Below are 21118 nucleotides of genomic sequence, written 5' to 3'. Positions count from 1 at the left end.
TAAGGCTCTTCTGACCTTTTTTTTTCACATGTAAATAAATGGCAGTCAGACTGACTAATTAGTGACACCTTAATTCTATTTTGGAAGACAACTAAAGTCATCTGAAGGTCACAGGAAGTCACTGTCTAATGTCCCTGGATGCCTAGACTCTCCTCCTCTTATGGGAAATTGTTTCAATACAGGTTGACCATCCCTCATCCAAAACTCTGAAATCTGAAAGTTCTTGAATGCTAACATGATGCTGAAAAGGTTTTGTATTTTGGAACATTTCGGTTTTGGGTTAGGATGCTTGAGTGAAAGTTTTCTGGGTGTGGTGGTACATGCCTGTAATCCCAGCTGCTTGGGAGGCTGAGGCAGGAGGATAGCAAGTTCAAAGCCAGCTTCAGCAATTTAGGCCCTAAGCAACTCAGCAAGACCCTATCTCAAAATAAAATATAAAACAGGAATGGGGATGTGACTAATCACCTCTGGTTTCAATCCCCAGTACAAAAAAAAAGTTTTATGCAAACATTACAAAATCTGACTTTGAAACCTGAAACACTTCTGGTTTTAATTATTTTATAGAAGAAATACTCAACCTGTATTTATTGCATGGGCAACTAAGAATTTGTTTCTTCTGAGCCTTGAGTTAATCAACAGCTACAGCTTCAAGGATTGGGTTTTTGCAGGTCAGGAGGGTCACAAGTAAACTGACCAGGCAACTTAGGACATGGTAGCTCTCCTCTGAAGTACCTGGCCTTAGGCTTATTAAAACTACATTTTAACAATATCTCCATGACTCCTGTTCTCCTAACCAGTGATCCAGGTATCCCACTGTGAGACTGCAAGTTCTCTGTTAAAATCCAGACACCCTAGGCACTAGGGGTAAGAAACTGAGTCTTATTTTTGTGGCCAGGTCTTTCCCTCTGAGAGTTGAAAGGCTCCTGGCTAGGGCAACACCCTAGTGGAACCTGAAGGCCAGGATTTCTTACAAAATTTCTGAACATCTGGGCCTGTTGGAGTAAAAAAGACCTCTCTTTCCCTTCCTCTCCTATTATTAGTTGCTTATAAAGGGCACTTCCCTACCTCTCTTCTCTGTTCACTCTTTGTCTAAGCTTTCATGAAACACTGATCCAATCTGGATTTAATTAAAAAATCACTACCGGACTCAAGTTTACTTAATGTGAACTCTTAGGAGTTCAACAGTGGAGTTTCTACGTATACTTTCAAACATGTATGTGGAATAATACAACCAAGGAAAAATGAAATTTGTAAAATGATCTGGGAGATAATATATATATATTACTTGGTAATGACACAAGACCAAGTTCAAACATTTACCTACTGGCTTAAGTAGGATTCCATCCAGATTACTACTATCATAATTAGTACTGATCCAGATGACTCCTCTAATACGCTGACCACTCCATTCCTTGACTTACTCTTTCAATGACGTAGTAGACTAGGGTTTGACAAATACCTTGTCAGGACCAATAATGAAAACCTCCCTAATATCAATTCCAAGCATTCTACTATCTAAACATCATTTCCCATCTTTTTACTACTACCCCAGCAATTTTTCAACCTGACCATACCCCAAGATTTACTAATCCTATCTTTTCATTGTACTCAGTCCATTCTGCTTCCTTCTTCAGACAGCATTTAGGGTCAATTCCCTGTCATCTATCATTCACACCTACAGCCTCAACTCCATTTGAGTTATACATGTGTCTGTGTGTATTTGTTAGACGCTAAGCCAAATGAGGAACTGAACTGCCCACTCCTCACCTGAATCTGCTCAATATCAAGGGGCTGGAGGGGAAAAAAAAAAAACAAAAACATGCCAGCTGATCCTGTTTTAACCAAAGGTGGCCATGCTGGATGCTCGTTGATCCTGCTACTTTCAACTTTGCTTCGGCTTCCAATACTTAAGTTAATTTCAATGAGAAAGTAGGAGCCATCAGGAAAACTTCAATAAAATCTCAAGACCCATTCTATGCTGCCTTCCTACATTTCTGTGAATCTTGCTTCATGTCCTACTATGTGTCCAAGAGCATAGCCTTTCATTTGCTCAAGGACCTCTCTTGCAGATCATTAGTTTTTCCTCTCAAATATTCCCATAATTAGCAACAAAAGAAACTAAATTATCCTGCATCTTAAAATCTGATTTCTGTCAGGTCGTAAATTTTCTCTCCATTTCCATCAGCAGCTGCAACAAAAAGTTATAACAAAACCCTTTATAACATATACCTTTTCTGAAAACCTCACAGCAGTCTTTGATTCTTCTTTTAAACTCTGTCAAACCCAATCCAGGGAGGACATTGCTTGCCATCATCCCATGGTCTCTGCTGTGGTCCAAGTTATGAGGTATATTCACAGTGATCAACTTTCCGCCCTTATTTACTTCTATCTATCTGTAACTCCTGAGGGTTGATGACTCCTGGGAATGACAGTTCACTTGGTTTAGATTACCATTCCTCATGGCACCACTCCCCGCCCTCCCTCACTGGTTCCTCTCTTGGCTGGCCCTCACTTCACCATTTCTACACATGAACACGTCAGTGTTCAGTCCTGGGACCTCTTCTCTATCCACACTTAAATCATTGTAATCTCTTACTATCTACTTATGGAAGATGAGTCCTCGTCTAGCTTTCAGGCTGGAACTTTCTCCTGAATTTCATCCTTTATATACTAGTGCCATCATTGACCCCCGACTTGGAAGTCTAAAAGGCATTTCATATTTCACCTGGATTATTCCAGGAGCCTTCTAATTAGTTTTCCTGCTTCCATCCCTTCCTTTTTATAGACTACTCCCAAGAACAGTCAGAGAATTTTGTCCAACTACATCACTTCTGCCTCAATGGCTTCTGATTTTATTTAGATTGAAAGTCAAGTTCCTGTGCCCCCTACCTCTCCTTATCACCCCCCTTTCCCTTCTTCCTTACCCCAACCACAGTTACCAAAAGGTGATGTTTCTGGAAACTGGCAGGCATATTTGCCTCACAATATTGGTATGTAATATTTCTCTTCTTGGAACACTTTTCTCAGATGCCATCCCCTTGCTTTCTTTTAGGTTTAATGTTCAAATGTTACCTTATCCTTGAGGCCCTTGCCTGATCACCCTCTATAAAAGCAGGTTACCTGCATTCAAACATGCACATACCTTTTCTCCATTAGAAAAACTGTTAGGATGGGATTTTTTGCCTAATTTTTTTCACCTATAATAATGTCTGACATGTAGGAATCATTTTGTTTTAGGTTGATGAACTAATAGTATTCATCACCATCTAACATACATTTCTTTTCCTACTGGAATGTAAATTTCAAGAATACATAATTCTGCCTGGAACACATTAAATTCAATAAACAAAGAATGAACACATAAGTGAATAATAAAAGATCAATCCTGGACTCTTGGTGTTTTCTTTTGTACTAAAAAATTTAATATATTAGAAGACTACTGACATTTCAGTCAATTGTTTCTTACCACTCCCTTTTAAAACCTATTAGTAAATTTCCAAGGTAACTTTTTTAAAGCATGTAAATTATTTTACTTGTTTTCTCTTCATGCATATAGCATAATTTTTCTTAATAATGACATTTTTGAAAGTGAACTGAAATGAAACCTTTCTGCAGAACTGCAACTTTCGCTCACAATTGGGGCTGCAAGCCTATTGCTAGTAGCATATGCTCCTGCTCTTCAGGCCAGCATCTACCCTTATCCAGCTCCTCGCTTACAAAGCACAAGAAATGGCTTTGCAACCTCAGAGAAGTGCTGAGGCTCCCTGTGCCAGTCATACTGGCCTACATGGCATGGGGCGGCAGTACAGAGGGAGGGCTGTCATAGGTGTAATCAAAGGCGAAACCACACATTGTCATAGAGATTTTAATAGATTTTCTGATTAACTCATCACAGTAATCATTTCTACTGTAATGATATGCAGCTTTACTACACTAGTATAAATAAAAACAGATAAATACAGCTCTAGGCACATCACAGATTAACAAACTAAGCATTCTTCATGAACCAAAACTGAAAACAATTATTAATTAAGAAGAGATGCTGACACCCTTGCCCATTCTCATCATACCTTCTCAAAAAGGGTACTCAAATAAGGCGCTACGCTCATATTGGTCAATTAATTTGCCAATTAGCTAGGCACATGTATTTCATGGTCTCCACTATTTCATCGTTTGGTTGAAAAGCAGACAAACCTCAATGAATCAAAAATAAAAGTGGAACAGTTAATACCAAAGAAAACCACTGAATGCATTAAAAGCACAGCACTTTTCCTATATTTCAGCAGGAACACACACCAGAGAAAGAATATACCAAAGAAAATTTATGCTTCAGTGTGCAGCCTGAAATGTCAGTCTCTGAAGCAAGATGGGCAATGAAAGCAGGACCTGAAATCAAAAAGGGAAATGTGGAAAATAAAATCCATAGGCAGTTTAATGTATAACAACTATCTAAAAAACAAAAACAAAAAAAACTGGTTTCTCCTTTGAAGGCTTGTAACTCATGACAAGCAATTAAGTCATCCATTAGCCATGCAGAGGAGTCCATACTCTAGCAGTGCCGTCCACACTGCAAATACACTGGAGACCAGTTGAAGACATACAGAACTATCATTCAGAAATGACTTCACTCTGGAGAGCTAAAAGAACTCTGATGGGGCTATGAATAAAATTTGGAAGTCTGCCAAAGAAAGGAAATAATGAAGACAAAATACTAATTTTTGGCAGATAGCACAGCTAACAGTGTTTCATGGAATTCCTAAAATTTTGCTCAACTTTCAATCATCATTCTAATATGGCTTCATGATCTTTTAAGTCCTCAAGATCGTACAGATTTTAGTGATCTTACAGATCCTACAGGTATATTATTACTAAGAACTAGGAAGTGAAGAATCACTTTCAAAATGTAAAATGGCTCATTGCCGGTTGTTTCAGAAAATGTCTGTCTGCAAAAATTCACTTGCCTATCAAAAATGCATAATCATGTGATATTTAAGCTAGTCCTCTGAGTAAACTGCCTTTGCCAATAGTAAATTAAGACCATAATTAAAACAGACATTTCCAAAACCAAAAATTCCAAGCATACTCCAGTACATTTTAACTCAGCCTGCAAAATTGTGCACTGTGACTATTCCAACCGTCATTGAATACTTCAAATATGGATGTGACCAACCCAAAGATTCAAAGGTTATGCTCAGATTCAAATTTTCACTGCTACCTTTGAAATTTTATTGTTTTCATCTTGGGGTTTGATTATCTAAAAAAGGCTAATTAACACTTTTTGTTTTAATCTACTAAGTAATTTGTAGTGTTTTTAACTTTCTAGTTTGTGGGTCAAAATGGACAGGTCAGAAGACATAATTCAAGAGATGGCAGTGGAAGATCAGAAAAAGGTTTATGTACGCACTGGATCACAGAGAAGTAACCACACCTCTTTTTAACCCTTGCTCCCATTGTAAACTTTGTTCATATATCCATATTTGTAAGTCTGAATTAGTCTATAAAAATCACATTAAAAAGGTAAAATTATTTAAGCGCGATATTAACTGATCTGTATTTTATAAATTTTAATCCATAAAAATATAAATAAGAATGGTAAATTTTTAAGAAAAGAAATATACATTTAGTGCAAGTTATGAATTACATTTCATCTTCAGTGTCAGCAGTGAAATATCTCAAGGAAAGAAAAGAATCACTGATCTAATTTCAAGAAAAAAAAATTCCAGTGTTTTAACATGCAATTAACTCCAGTTACAGCTAAACAGAATACTTCTTCCTCTTTACTGTCAAAGCAGCAGTATTTTGTTTAATTATGCTGAACAGCACTTGTATATTATAGAAGTAGTTTTAGAAATAGAAAATTTGCATAAGACCAGGTCACATTATCCATAAAGTCTGAGAGGAAAAAAAAAATAAAACAAAACTGTTTATCCTTTAAAGTCAAGTTTCATTCTTTTTGATTCTGAACCACACAGCACACAAGCCAGGAGATTTCGTTCATGCTTCATCTGAGATTTACCTGTCTGGCAGCCTTTGGTGTGGTGTGTGGGCACTGCTCCAAGCCTTTAGTGATGGTACAAACTACATGGTAATGGCACAAGAAACACTCCCTTCTTGTGATGAAACCTCAGTAAAATCACAGTACATCTCAATATGAGAAAGGACTGCTTCAAAAGGTACACCAATTTAAAGAGGCTTTGTTACAGCTCGGGAGAGAGAGAGAAAGAAGAAATAAAAGGTCTTCTGGAATGTAGAAAGGTAATGCTTAGCTATACGACTCATGAATGAAACAGAACAGTTCTGATAAAAAAAGGGCAAGACCTCGCAGTCTTACAGATGGCTCAATTCAAAGTAATCCCTCGAGGAACAGGGACCAATAGCATGTCTTTGTAATGCTGGAGTAATAGGCCAGGTGCTCCAGGGCTCTGGTGGTGTCTCCTTGAGGCTCCAGCCTGCACTATCACAGCATGTCCTCAGCTGAATGCATCCAGTGCAGAACAACAGGAGTTGGATGCTGCCCTCCAGGTAGACAGTGGAACCTCACTCCTTTCCTTCTCTCTCCTCTCCCTCCCCTGACAATTCCTCCTTTCCACCAGCATTATTTGCAAACCATGTTGCACAAGCCGGCTTTTATATTTCCTTTTTTTAAAGGAGAAAAAAAAGTGGACGACTCCCTCAGGTTAAAGAGTTGTGCTATTCAACAAATGAACTTCCTCTTCTGTTTCCTCTCTCTCCTCATCTATGGGATTCAGTTGAACATTATTGAAGCGGGGTCTTGGTTTGCCGTCTGGGCCATATGACGGAGGATATCTTTTTTTGTTATAATGCCAAGGAGGCGCCTGAAAGGAATAAACAGAAAAGTGCTATTAAAATAAAAGGGAAAAAGAAAAATAGAAGCTAAGTCTATACTTAAATCCTTTTTGTTGACAGGAATAAAGCAAAGCAAGCAGCCTGATTTTGTGTTTTCAAAAGTATTTTACTGATAAAGATGATAAAATTATCCAGCAACCATCCTTTGATATAAAAAGTATTATGGCCACTCATAGTGAGGTCCTTTCCACTGAGACTCTGAGGACTGGACGCCTCTTTGAAGCACAGCTATTCTGATTAATGTATGCCAACAAAAAAGTAATAAAAAAATAGGTGTAGGAAAGGGAAATGATACTGATCCCATCTGAGAAGGAAAATTCATTCCCATCACATCAAGAAAGCAATAAAAAAAAGCCCAAACCCCCTCAATACTTCCATAATTTTGTTTAACTATAATGAACCAATTTTAAAGAAATAATTCAAGGATTGCCCAGTTGTATGCAGAAGCTTCATGAAAGCACATACAATTGAGATAAAATACATATAAAATAATCAACACAAAACTCCACTCCCAAACTTCAGAACCCCAAGAACAAATCTATAATGCAACCCATATTTCTAGTATACTGATTAATGTTTTCCTTTTTTAATTTTGGCCCCAATAAATAAGATACAGTGCTTTTATGAAAGTCTTGGGTGTTAATGCTTACATTAAAAAAAAGGTGAGAAATCAAGAAGCAGTCCTAACAGATTATTACAGGTGAAGCAGAAAGCAGAATGAGTAGCTACTATATTATTTTGGTTAGTAGATTTTTTTTAAAAAGGATGCATGAAACACTTGTGAAATATTAGCATACAACAGAAATACATAATCAGTTTGAACTAAAGCAAACGGGGACAGGTTTCATATACATATGACAATTGCAGGGCAAAATAATTTCAGGCATTAATTGCTAAAGCCAGACAATTTTTGTTATATGGTAAGATAATTCAAAGTTTATCTGTAGTCATGAAACCACTAGGATATAAAGCCTGTTAAAACAAACACTTTTGACCCCCAAAAGCTGCTTACAGCATTCTAGAGACATCATACAAAAGGGGCACATACATATCTACATACAACTTCCTAATGAAATAGCAGGACACACACTCTGGTATGCAGGGTACAGCAGAAAAAGAACTGATGTTATGATTGCAAATATATACACATTGTGCTATAGTTAGTGTGCCCATTTTTAAAAATCCATTTAACCATCAGCAATTCTAATTGCTAAGCTCAGTTAAAATCACTTAGGAGCTTAGATTTACCACAAGACTACCACAGACTAGGAAACATAAAAAAGAAAAAGGGTTTGGGGGTGATAGGGCAGACATCTTTAACCAGTCAGGAGTCTTCTAAGACCAGTGAATCCCCTACAATTGACAGATTTGTCATGTTTACTTTAAACATGTCCGATATATTCCTCATTCAACTATCAAACTGTTTGCAGTCTTTAAATTGTAACTAATGATTTTGATGAACAATACTAACTTTTGCTTACTTTCTATGAATGGAATTTTACACATATCTAATTTATCTTACAGACATCTGATAGATACAAAAGGAATTGGCAGCATGGTAGGACTTTTTTGTTTGGCAGGTATCTGGGAGAGAACTGAACAGTTCACAAGTTTCATGCCTCCTGACTTCTAAGGTGTCTAGTGAGGAGATCTGACACATCTAATCACCAAGGGGTCCACGTGCTGCTTTAGTTGCTCGAGATGCTCTAAAATGTTCTTCTTTGTGATGATCCCCAAGACAATCCTGAAACAGATTATTATGCTAATAACTGTGTGAGAAATTAAATTAAAAGAGGTTCCAATCATAATGATAAAGAATGAGAGAAGAAAATAAAAACATGAACCATAAGAATGCTTCTCATGAACTTTAGAAAAATAAAAATGAAAATGATTTAAAATCCCAGGTTTCTTTTGCATAAATTCTACTGTCTTTCAAAAGTGACACGATACTGTTTTAAAATATTGGTGGCTTATTCTCCTTTCCAAATTAAAATCAAAATTATGAAAGCTTAGCATGAAGATGACAACAAAAGAAAACTGCTAAAGAAACAATAATGATACATATCTATAAATTCTTTCGAGATTTATTTTCAGTGTTCTCTCCTTAAAGAAACATAATTTTCTAACTTCTAAGATTCATGGCCGCCATCTTTGGAACTACCTCAGCAGAGAAGGAAGACTTAGTTTTAATGTCTCTGAGGAGATTTGAGGAGGAGCTAAAACTAAAGCAATGTTTACTAAAAAATTAATGCTGACCAACAAAAGTCTTCCTAATCTACAGGAACTGAATGCCACTTCTTAACCCAATAAAACACATTCACAAGTAGGGATCAAAATGACATTTATTTTATGCAATTTTTTTCTAAAAATAGATTCCCAGTTAACCTGTCATTATTATCACATCAAAGTAATAGACATGAATTCTTAAAATGAGGATACCTGAAAAAACTAATTAGACTGCTTTTAGTTATTAAAACAAAAGTCTGGTACTGGTTTTATAATGGAAAATAATGAAGTCAACTGCAATATGTGGCAACACAAATAGCAAAGTTAAAAAAAAAAATGAAAAAGACTCGAATTCTAGAAGCCTATCCAAAATGCCCATCAGGGTGATTACACATTTCCTTGGTGATCTGGGTAAATCAACTGTTCTCTTAAACTATCTTTGTACATTTTATTCTGACTTTTTGAAGAACATCACCAGGGGCCTTCAAAGCAATCTGATCTTATGCACTTATAAAATAGTAACTTAAAATAATAGCTGGTGTTGGGGAAGCAGGGGGAGTAGAGAATTTGAAGGGCAGAAATAGGTTTTCTGCTCATGTTTTAAAAACTTATGTACTGATCCTTAAAAATTCTCAGAGAATACAAACAACTTCCGCTCCTCAAAGCCCAGAAACTGCACTCTATAAAATAAGCATTCAGTAAATAGATATTCTTTGACTAAAAGAATTATATTGATCAGAGTTAGTCATCCAGTTCATACATAATCCTAGAATACCCTTTAAAAAAATTTTTTTAGTTGTACATAGACATAATACCTTTATTTATTTGAGGTTTAAAAAAGAAAAAAAAAGTCATCCATTCACTTGATTTTATTGTTGAAAAAATGTGAAAATGTGACAATCTTGGGTATTTAAATAGAATAATACCAGTTTAATTCTCATTTATGCTTTTCTACCCAATTAAGTAGTTAATTGGTTAATTTCAGTTAATATCATTTACATTAGTAAATTCTCAGTAACCACAAGACACACAATAAAGAAAATTACGAATTTATAAAGACCAAGTGACAAACTACTTAGAAAATAATCCCTATATTTACAAAGGAATATATCCCTAAAAAGGGAAAATTCACATAGTTTCTCTCTTTAGTTAACAAAGATTGATTTGAGGCTAGTAAGGCCAGTTTCTGTGCTGCTTTATTAATTTTAAGAAATAGAAGGAAAATCAATGCAAAATGCTGTTTCTTTTTTGTGCTAACAAGTAATGATGTAGGAGTTAATGGCTTAAACCAGCATTTCCAGCATTTAAAGTATGTTCTTCTACTCACTTCGCCCCATCAAATAATGACTGCATTTTCAAATACATTTGGAAAACTATGTTTCCTATTATCCTCTGAGGATACAAAAACTATCAATATTTTTAAACTTCTGAGGAGTTTCACAAAAAAGAAACCTTAACTTTTTAAACTCCTATGGTCACAAAACTTTTTGTTGTTGTTAGTAACTCCTATTAACATCCTGCTAGCTCCATCAAGACTAAAAAATTTTAAAAAATTCTGCTAAATTAAAATATAAAACATGGGTCATAAATATCTCACTGGTATGTTTACAATTTTCAGACACATTTCCCCTGGTTTTTGTATTCCTTTCCTCCTTGCATCAAAGGTCCCAGATTTGTTGTGTCTCTTCCCCCAAATAACTATTTTTCATTTCTAAGGTTCTATAGTATCAACTTTCAAACATCAATAACAACCAAACTCCATGCTCTCTTCTAAAAACCAGAAGACAGGATTCCTTTTCTAGGTTTAAATCATTTAAAATTGAGGAAAAAAAATACCCTACATTCTTATAGAGTTTTTAAAAAAAAGTCCCAAGAGCTACCTCTCCAAATGATCTCTTTTCTTTCCATGTATATAAATCTATTTTACTGAATATGTTCCCTTAGAAAAAAGCTCCCCCATTTTTCATATAAACATGCAGCATCAGATAAATGTTAAATTATCTACCTCTACTGACTTTACTGTTTTACACTTTCCTTTAATTTTTTTTCTAACTCTATCCTGCCAAAATCAGAATTAATCAACAAGAGGAAATATAAAAAATTAGCCCATGTAGCAGCTTTCTGCTCATAGTTGATCAACTCAGAGAATAACATTTATATTTAATTGACAAACTATGTCAAGTACAGAGAATAGCTCAAAAAAAAATGCTTATAACAAATCAGCTTAGATTCCAATTGAGCCATTTAATAATTAAAAAGGGCCCAAAGATCAGCAAAGCTATAGCAAAAGTTACCCATTTAAATAGTATTTATTAAGGTTTCAAATAATGAATTTTGGTTCCATTATTTTTTAATTAAATAATTTAAACAAAAGTAGTTAACAGTAATATTTTACTACACATATCTCTTCTATTGTCAGTATCAATATTTAATTATTCTAAGCTTCCTGCCCTTAATTAAGAGCTTTATTCCTTTAATGATTTATTTCATATTGAAGTTATTTTAATTAATACATGAAAAACACTAAATATAGATCTAATTCTCCAGCTTTCTATTTACATAAATATAATATTTCTATTTCTAACCCAATATGGTCTAGTGTATTGGCCAAGACAATGTTTTAGTAGTTTAAGAAATCACAGAGAAAGAGGATAAATTCCATTAGTAAAAATTATAGTGTAAAATAGTAGCAAGAGCTTGGGTTTTATGTTAAAACTCTCTGAACTCTAATTACTACATCTGTAAAGCAGGATACCATGATCTACTTTGCAAAGTTAAATGCAAAAACTTGAAGGTGTTCAGTAAATAATTCACTTCCTGAATTGTTCTTCTTCCCTCCTTTCTCTAGATAGTGGTCAGATGATGTACACATGCTTTGTACAAAATGTTAAAATACAAACTTGCTGTGATTTTCTAAGTGTCTAGCACAGTTTCAGCCACTTAGCCAGGGTTAGTCATCCGGTTCATACATAATCCTAGAATACCCTTTTTAAAAAAATTTTTTTTAGTTGTACATAGACACAATATCTTTATTTATTTGTATGTGGTGCTGAGAATTGAACCAGTGCTTCATAAATGCAAGGCAAGAGCTCTACCACTGAGCTGCAACCCCAGCCCTGGAATACTCTTTGTTTCCCCTTTCTAGTCTTTCTATTACCTGCTTTCATATAAAACAATGTTTTTAAGACTTCTAATAAGGATTAGAAATAAAGGAAATACAGAGGCATAAAGAAAGAACAAGTAGAGACACAGATCCCAGGCCCAGGAAAAGAGAGCAGGATGATGAAGCAGGAGAGTTTGCTGAGGCCCCACAGCCCTTTGAGATCTGTCATGGACAAACACTGGCAGCTTATACATAGAAGGCAGAAAAATAAATCACCAATGAATACATTTTAAATACCTGAGAGTGTGTATGGGTGCATGTGTGTGTCATAAGCTGTTTATACACAAGATTTATGGATGGAAAAGGTGGACAAAAAGCAACAGAGCATTTGTTAAAGGACATTTTTAGCTAATTTACAATTTTCATTTATATTCTTTCTTTCATTACATGACAAATCAAATTCTGGCTGAAAAAGTAATTAGTAAATATCTAGAAAGTTATAATTGTATGAAAAATCTATACACTAAAAATGAAATAATCACAAAATGGAAATAGGTCTCTGCAGTACTCCATACAGATTAGGCACACTATTCCTCCAAGAAAGGAAATGTTCTACAATCATGTTAGAGATGTTTCAGCATCTCTTTCCAATTATGAAGTACAGAATTCTCGACAAATCCTACTTTATGTTTTGGAAAATTGTAGGCAGTTGCAAGTCTTACTTTTTGGTACTTATGAAACTGAGTTGACTGATCCTGTTTTTATAACAGTATACTAAGTCACAGACTTTCACTTTGGGAGCTGCCTTACACTCTCCCCTAAGAGGATCCCACTCATACAGATCATAAATTCTGGTTAAGTGAACTGACGTCTGTGGTGTCAGACTTACCCATTGTGAGTTACAAGGCACTGCCTCAGACCCAACTTTCGGAAGATATCCACCACAATTTCCATTGGGGTGTGGTCTGTCACTGTAAAAGGGCTCATGTCAAGGATACTTCGAAGTTTCAATGGCCGAGGACTTTCTGCTGGAAGAGATGGGGTGTGTTGTGCAAAACACACCCGAGAACTGCCAACGATACCTTCTTGTTTTTTTCTGGCACTTTCTAAAAAGAGAGAGATCAAAAATTTTAAATTGATGAGTTTTGGTTTTTTTATAGGCAACTTGTTTATTTGGAGGTAAATAATAAATGTATTCTATAACTTTTTTGTATCTTCTCTTTAACCAAGAAAGGAACCAATTGAAAAGTGATCTAGTAATTTCTTTTTTAATCAGAATCTATTAATGACCAATAATCTTCATGTAACTAAAATATTTTTGGCATAATTATAACATGATACAATTTTTCTTTACTGAAGCCAAAGCTGTTTTCTAACCTTAGGAAATAAGGATACATGTTTGGAATATGGAATTTTAAAACATGTACACATTCTGAGAGCTGTTCATTATAGGAATCCATCATTGAATCAAGTCTACCTCTTATTCTGTATTGGAGATGAGACCAACAAGTTTCTTCCTTCCTTTGACTCTGTTGTACTAACTTCTCTTTCTAATCAACTGGCTCTCTCTTTTTTTCCGATGTTAAAGTGTAATTTTCCAGATGAATCATAAGCATTACAGATGGGAAGAAACTACAATTATGCTTGCAATGAGTACAGACTGACTTTTTGGGAGGTCTTATTTGTAAAAGTTATGTCGATTTCTCTACCTATCTAGCGGGCTCTGCTTCCAGTTCTTCTGTCCTGCTGGTTAATTCCATTTCCACCTTTGAAGGTGCTATACAAGAAGTAGCAAAGATGGAGAAAACTATTGAAACTACAGAAAGGAGAAGGAAACCCAAAATGTACAGAATACACAAATAAAATACTCATTCAGCTTCATGTTTCTATTTTAAGGTATTCAAAACCATATGTGTATAAATATGGTATTTGTTTTAGTGAAAACATTTTGAACATAAATTTTGCTGCAAAAATATTTAAGCCAAAATACCATCAGTTGTAGATTGAGAAGCTGATATTACCATTCACAAACACTGAAATACTTTTTACTCCTTTTGATGACTAAAGGCCTTTATTTAACTGTGCCGTAATATGTCCAAGTAGCAAGGCACTAAGTGAGGAGGTTCTAACAGCCAATACTTAGGAGGCCACCTTAAAAGCATCATTATGGTATGGGAAAGAAAATGACATATATACAAAATGTAGTGTATGGATCTGTTTTCCCAGCAAAATATTTAAAACTTCACAAAAATAATACTGGTAAATATTGAAGGTGCGTTCTAAAAGTCCTCATGCGCCTAACATTTCTGAGGGCATGTATTGATTGATATCTTGTACTTCTAAAGTACCCCTATACTCCCTAAAACCAACATTTTCTCCTATCCCAATATTTTGTTTCTCAAGACAGTGAGAAGACTTAAAAAATATTTCTACACAGTCAGTAGGAATATCAATTATTCTTAATTTTAGCACTTCTTTTAGGATCTTTTTCCTTTGAATTTCTATATTAATTCTCATCTTTTCCTTTCTTTGGCTGGCTAACAGTAAAATCCAGAGAATGGGTATCTAACAACAAAGTTCTTTCTGACTAGAAAGAACTTTGCCACGTAAAGGTTTGAAACAAAAACATTTGAATATATCAAGTCTGACAGCATACTTTGTCATCCCTGGCAATAACTATTCTATTACTCAAGCAAAAGCAAAACTTGGAATTATGGGACTGCAAATCTTTGAAAAATTCTTTCAAATATGTAGGCTTTTCCTAAACTCTGTGTTCTCTGTAGGTTTTTTTTTTTTTCTTTCCTCCCTCCTCTCTTCAATAGCTCTGCAAATTGAATTTCCAGTTTGATTTGAGAAGCAATCCCCCCACCTATACTGTCCAGTCTTCCCTTTCAAATGGCACAAGAATTATTTTATAGTCCTTTTGTAGGGGCCAGAGAGGTAAACTGGACAGAAGGTAACATGCACCTCACAGAGATGTCTTCTGGGCTAAGACCAAATGCACAACATTACCAGATCAGGGTCCTATATAAGAAACTGGGGCATAACAAAGCAATGGTGTAATGTTTCTAACCTTTATTGCCTTTGGGTGTCAGGAGGAATAAGGTTTAGATTGTGTTGAGAAGATTAAAACTCTTACCTGGCCTTCTTATCAATATTGCAAAACTACTTCCTTTGATTTAAATTGAAAGATAAAACTACATTTAGCAGAAATACAATTCATTAAGGCATAAATTCCTTTCCTGTAGAACATGAGACTTAAAGGAATATAAATTTATGCTCCTTACCCCTTGCAAACCCAACAAATTAAGATTTTTTTTAGTGTAACTAGACCTTTATTTTATTTATTTATATGACATGCTAAGAATACAACCCAGGGAGGCCTCATGTGTGTTAGGCAAGCACTCTACCACTGAGCCACAACCCTAGCCTCTAATTAAACTTTATTGCTTTCCTTTCTTCAAATCTATTACACGTATAGACAGACAGACAGACACACGTATTTTATAAAAGGGTACCTATTGCAATTGTCAAGTCTCTTCTGAGGGCAAATCCCACTAATCTCTGAGATTCTTTTGACATTATGACAGGAAAACCATTGTAGCTAGTTTCATTAATCATATTTTCTATATCATCCACTGTCATATTGTCCTGTGTCAGGACAGCTAGAGGAGGATCATTCCTTCGAGGTCTCATGACATCGGCAGCCAGAGTGGTATGAGTGAATTCTTCTTTTGCATCCAGAAAAGGGTACCCATTTAATCGGATGTGAGCTTCATAAATGCCTTCTCTGCCAAAGGCATCTCCAACCCATTTACTTGTCATTACTGCAGCCATCAGGGGAACAATATATTCCAAGCCTCCAGTAAGCTCAAAAACAATAACCACCAGGGAGACTGTCATCCTTGTCACACCACCTGAAAAAAAATAAGTACCACTGTTCAGAAAAGACAGGATCCTCACCATCACATGTGACTAGAATTTTGTACTAAACAAACAATAGACACAAAATTGTAGCTACAACTTAATGAAAAGCATCATCATCAAAAACTACTCCTCTTAGGACAATAGTCACTTCCTTTATAAAAAATTTTTTAGTTGTAAATGGACACAATATCTTTATTTTATTTATTTAATTTTTAATGTGGTTCTGAGGTTCAAACCCAGTGCCTCACATGCATTAGGCAAGTGCTCTACCACTGGCTACAACTCCAGCTATAATTACTACTTTTAATAAAATGTAGAGAAAAAAAACAATCTTTGTTTATAATAAAGAAGCCTATTCGAATTACATTTCAAAATCTGTTTACCTAAAATATATTTTAAAAAAATCACAGATGACCAACTAAAACAATGTTGCCACTTTGGTCTACTGCTGTAGCAAAAACCCAAGTTCATACTTACGAACAGTTATTATTAATTCTTAAAGAATTTGGTGAAGCACATCACTGTTGTCTTGTTTGCTACCAATCACAGATTAAGCTCCTTTATGGGTAGAATATCAATCTTTAATAAATTTCTATCCTCTAAATCTTTTCAAAATGAGTAAAATATTTTGATGCCTTGGGATCTATATTCACAATATAAGTAATATGCCCCCTGTAAGAAATCACCTATTCCTTTACTCAAATCATCGTTCTCCACTATTATCCAGATGGTGATGCCTCCAATCCACATCCTTTTATTTACTATTGCCTTTGTTCCACATACTTCAAATTCTGCACACGATATCTTAACTGTTTCAACTGTGAAGACTCTGGAAGACCCAACATCACAGAAAACATAATACCAAACTCCTTTTCTTCCTCATATATCCTCATTTAAACTTCCCTAACCCCAATTCCTGGCACCACATTCTTCTTAGCAACCTAAGTGATCATTCTTGGTTTATCCCTTTATTCCAATATCTAGACTGCCATGTAGTCCTAATTTCCTCGACAAAGTATCCAAACACGAGTTTCTTCTTCAGTATGGTCACTGTTACCAGCCTAGTCTAGACAATCAAGACTTCGCTCCTTAATTTTAATACCACTTTATGTTACTGCCTTGACTCCAGGCCCCATTACCTTCAATCCACGTTATAGCCATGTTCCCAGGAGAGCCTTTCCTAAGTACTACTTTATACCATGTTGTTTCTTTGTTCAAAAACCTACATGGGGCTAGTCAATTCACACTGTACTAAACTTAAACTCCTCCTCTTATTTTATCCTTCAAATAGAAGGGAGATATATATCACATATCTGCTTTATACCCGATATGTCCTACTCAGTTTACAAAGGCTTTTTTTTTTAATTAATTTTTATTGTAGGTTGTTCAAAACATTACATAGTTCTTGATATATTATATTTCACACTTTGAACAAAGGCTTTTTTAAAAAATATTTATTTTTTAGGTGTAGACGGACACAATACTATGCCTTTATTTTTATGTGGTGCTAAGGATCGAACCCGGGTCCCGCCTGTGCTAGGCAAGCGCTCTACCGCTGAGCTACAATCCCAGCCCCACAAAGGCTTTAAAAAAAAAAAAAAAAAACTAAGCATTTTACTTATCAGGTACCATTCTAATAGCTTTACATGTTTTTCTTTGTTTTGGTGCAGGGGATTAAATCCAGGGCCTCACATTTACATGCATTTAATCTCATATAATCCTCAAAACAACCATAGGAGATAAACAGCTATTCTTTCCATTTTATAGGTGAGAACATTAAAAACCAAAGAAGAAAAGAAAGTTACTGAAAGTTATTCAAGTTGAAAATGGCAAAGCCAGGGTTCTGTCACAGATCCTATTCCAGATACAAATTCATCATGACAGAAATCTGGGCCCTTGTCTTCTTATTTTTTTTAATAATTTTTTAATTGTAGATAGACACAATACCTTTATTTTATTTATTAATTTTTTTTTTAATGTGGTGTTGAGGATTGAACCTAGTGCCTCACATGTGCAAAGCAAGCGCTCTGCCACTGAGCTACAATCCAAGTCTTGGGCCCTTGTTTTTTTTATAATCTGTTCCTTCTCACCAATCCCACATTCCCAGAAGTATCAAAAATATACTCAAATATCATAAGTTTCTTCAAAGCCCCAAGAATATACTAAAATTATTCCCATCCCAATTTTTTTGTCTTTACATTACCATCTTCAAAAGAATTATTTTTAAATTTTTCTAATCTTTTAAAATAAAGCTCAGGTGGAGGTCCATCCTGATAGGGCCTTTCCTATAGCCACACATTGCTGTAATTACCTGATAGAGTAACTATGGTTTTACTTTACTCACAGAACTATTTGTTAGATCTGTGAGAAAGAACTAAAGGATAGTTATAATAATAAACTTTTTACCTTAGGTATTAGTATATCCCACAGATCTGTACCAAATATGATTTGACCTCATTCATGCTTACAGATGGTATCAGTAACTGAAAACCAGGCAGGTCTGGCTACTCTAAAAATGACCCTAAAGTAAAAGAAATTAAATCCCAAAGAATCCAGGAAGGGAATTTTGAAGTTGTTATCAGTGTGTCCATAATTCAAAGTGGAGAGAAAAGCAGCCCATATAAAAGGGTCATGGCCTGATATTACAACTGTGGATACAGCATCAGTGTTTAGGGGGGTTTGTTTGTTTACTTTTAAGGGCTATTTTGGAGATAAATCTCGACTCAAGAAGAATGAAAGTGACCTAGATGGATAATGGAAGGAATCACAACACATGAAATTCCTTAAATAAAAATGGATGGACTTAGACACGAATTGGTGTGAAAATACTTTGTATACAACCAGAGATATGAAAAATTGTGTTCTATATGTATAATAAGAATTATAATGCATTCTGCTGTCATAAATATTTAAATAATTAATTTTAAAAAGAAAATGATATTAATAAAAAGCATAAATTGCCTTGTTTAAAAAAAATGAGTTGATTTTTAAAATAATAAAATAAAGCTCAAGTTCTATCCTTCCTGAACTACTTTAGCTCTTTGTTCCTCTAGATTCCTATAATATTTAGACTCTTTCAGCACTGTATATAATAATTGTCATTGCTCATTCTTGTTTTCTCAGTATTAGTCTTCTCTTCCCCAGCGTGATTGTAGTTGAGGCTGGGCCCATGTTTTACACTTTTTGTATCAAAAAAGAAAATGGAAGCTTAATAATTACTTGCTACTTCAATGAAAATATTCTGTCCTTCATTTCCATTTGATATTACATTTTTGAAGATCAATAATTACATAATTTTGACTCGCTAAACAAAATTTTTTAAAAAACATTAAATATTATAATCAAAGTTTAGCTATATTTTAAATATAAAAAGAAATGACCTGTTTTTCATGCCAAAGAAGATAATAGTCTCTTGAGTATTTAATACAGATAGTTTGCTTTTATTTTTGTTAAAATTAGTTGTTATTTTTTCTCCTTTTACTATAAAGTATAAAGGTACCTTAAGCGGTGGGAGGCTGATAAAGAAATGTTTTACTAAGGCTAACAATAAATTATTTATAAAGCTTAAACCCAAACTATTCTGAAGTTTTGTTATGATGCTAATCTTAACAATGCTATAATTGTTAGAGATAAGCTAAGATCCTTAGTAATGGAAACAAAAATCTTCTTGGACAGGATTTGAATTAAGCCTATGTTGTACTGAGATGATTTCTGTCATAAAGAATTATATGGTATTACAAATATGCTAACTACTATTCCATTTTTGCAATTACAAATGTTCTCACACAGGTAAAATGAAAACCAGTACTGTATGATACCATAAAAGCACTACTGTTTCCTTTGTTAAAATAATCTCTCACTCAATACTACACCCTCTGTCTCCTGCCAACTCCCCTACCAATTAAGTGTGAGTGTACTACACCATTGGCTGTTTTCTTAGACTTGCAAACATCCAAACAGAGGCAAGGCAAAGACATATTACCTAAGCATGCAGCAGCACCAACCATGGCATAAAGACCAGGCGTAATGCAATCAGCCCCAACCTCGCACCACTCCTTGAAGATGAACCAGTCGTGGTGATAGTAGGCAAGCTGTTCCACTGCAATCCCCACAATCCTTCCAGCTATTGCTCCAATGGCCATGCTGGGGATGAACAAGCCTGAGGGAACCTAAAACAAAAACAGAACTCTTGGGAGGCAGAGATCCTCCAATTAAATTACATGCTCATACCTACATTCTGTGGTTTTAACACTTTTGATTCTTTTCACATTTTACTGATAAAGCAAAATATTAGTACAAATATAGCAAAATCTTGTTTAACAGTACTTTAACAATTCCATGAATTTAGTTACAAAGTAACAAACCACATTCTCTAGGCTAAAGATAAAATAACTCAAGGATTAAATCCTTTTATCTCAGGGATTCCCTAATGCTATCCCCTAACAAAATTTCATTAGTTCATGTGAAATGAAAAAAAAAAAAAAAGACAATGAGTATTTTTCATAAAATTCAACTTGAAGCACTATACCTTACTCCAAGATTATGTCCTTCCTACATATGTACAAATGACAGAAATAGATGCTATTCCTCTTAAGAGGTATAATGCAAAGTGAACAATCTTATTAGAGTCCCCCAATATTTTGACTCAGAAGTCAAAAATATTTATTGACTAATTTTTTTTAAAAATATTTATTTTTTAGTTGTAATTGGACATAACACCTTTATTTCACTTATTTATTTTTGTATGTGGTGCTGAGGATCGAATCCAGGGTCTCCCACGTGCTAGGCGAGCGCTCTATCACTGAGCCACAACCCCAGCCCTTATTGACTAAATTTAAAGAGGATAATAGAAATAGTAAATCTCTTAAGCAAAATGATTTCTTTTAAAGACCACTGAGGTTAATTGTTCTAACCTCTTCTGGTCATGAAACAAGCTGAGCACAAAATGATGAAAAGATAGAGAGCCCAAGGATCATTAAAATTATATACAATAGA

The 21118-nt window shown here is 34.8% G+C and overlaps 1 protein-coding gene and 1 non-coding gene across 7 annotated transcripts in view; one reads left to right on the top strand and one right to left on the bottom strand.

Moving 5' to 3' along the window:
- Nucleotides 1–3849: 3849 nt before the first annotated feature.
- The window catches only part of Clcn3 (chloride voltage-gated channel 3), a 78567-nt gene continuing 61298 nt past the window's right edge, over nucleotides 3850–21118 (bottom strand). For 4 of the 6 annotated variants that reach the window (XM_076853662.1, XM_076853666.1, XM_076853663.2 and 1 more), the window contains 5 exons: nucleotides 20106–20292; nucleotides 15715–16113; nucleotides 13086–13302; nucleotides 8536–8611; nucleotides 3850–6836 (listed from right to left, as the gene is read on the bottom strand). In XM_076853662.1, coding sequence (XP_076709777.1) covers nucleotides 6678–6836; nucleotides 8536–8611; nucleotides 13086–13302; nucleotides 15715–16113; nucleotides 20106–20292 — 1038 coding nt within the window. In that variant the 3' untranslated portion in view covers nucleotides 3850–6677. The remainder of the gene's footprint in view (nucleotides 6837–8535; nucleotides 8612–13085; nucleotides 13303–15714; nucleotides 16114–20105; nucleotides 20293–21118) is intronic. The other 2 variants (XM_076853664.1, XM_076853667.2) reach the window with 1 other exon arrangement.
- LOC143398725 (small nucleolar RNA SNORA18) lies at nucleotides 18381–18510 on the top strand. The gene has a single exon (XR_013091323.1). It is a non-coding gene; the product is annotated as a small nucleolar RNA SNORA18 (small nucleolar RNA).

The sequence above is a fragment of the Callospermophilus lateralis genome, chromosome 4 (assembly GCF_048772815.1).
Source record: "Callospermophilus lateralis isolate mCalLat2 chromosome 4, mCalLat2.hap1, whole genome shotgun sequence".
NCBI lineage: Eukaryota > Metazoa > Chordata > Mammalia > Rodentia > Sciuridae > Callospermophilus > Callospermophilus lateralis.
This window is presented reverse-complemented; position numbering and strand designations above follow the sequence as displayed.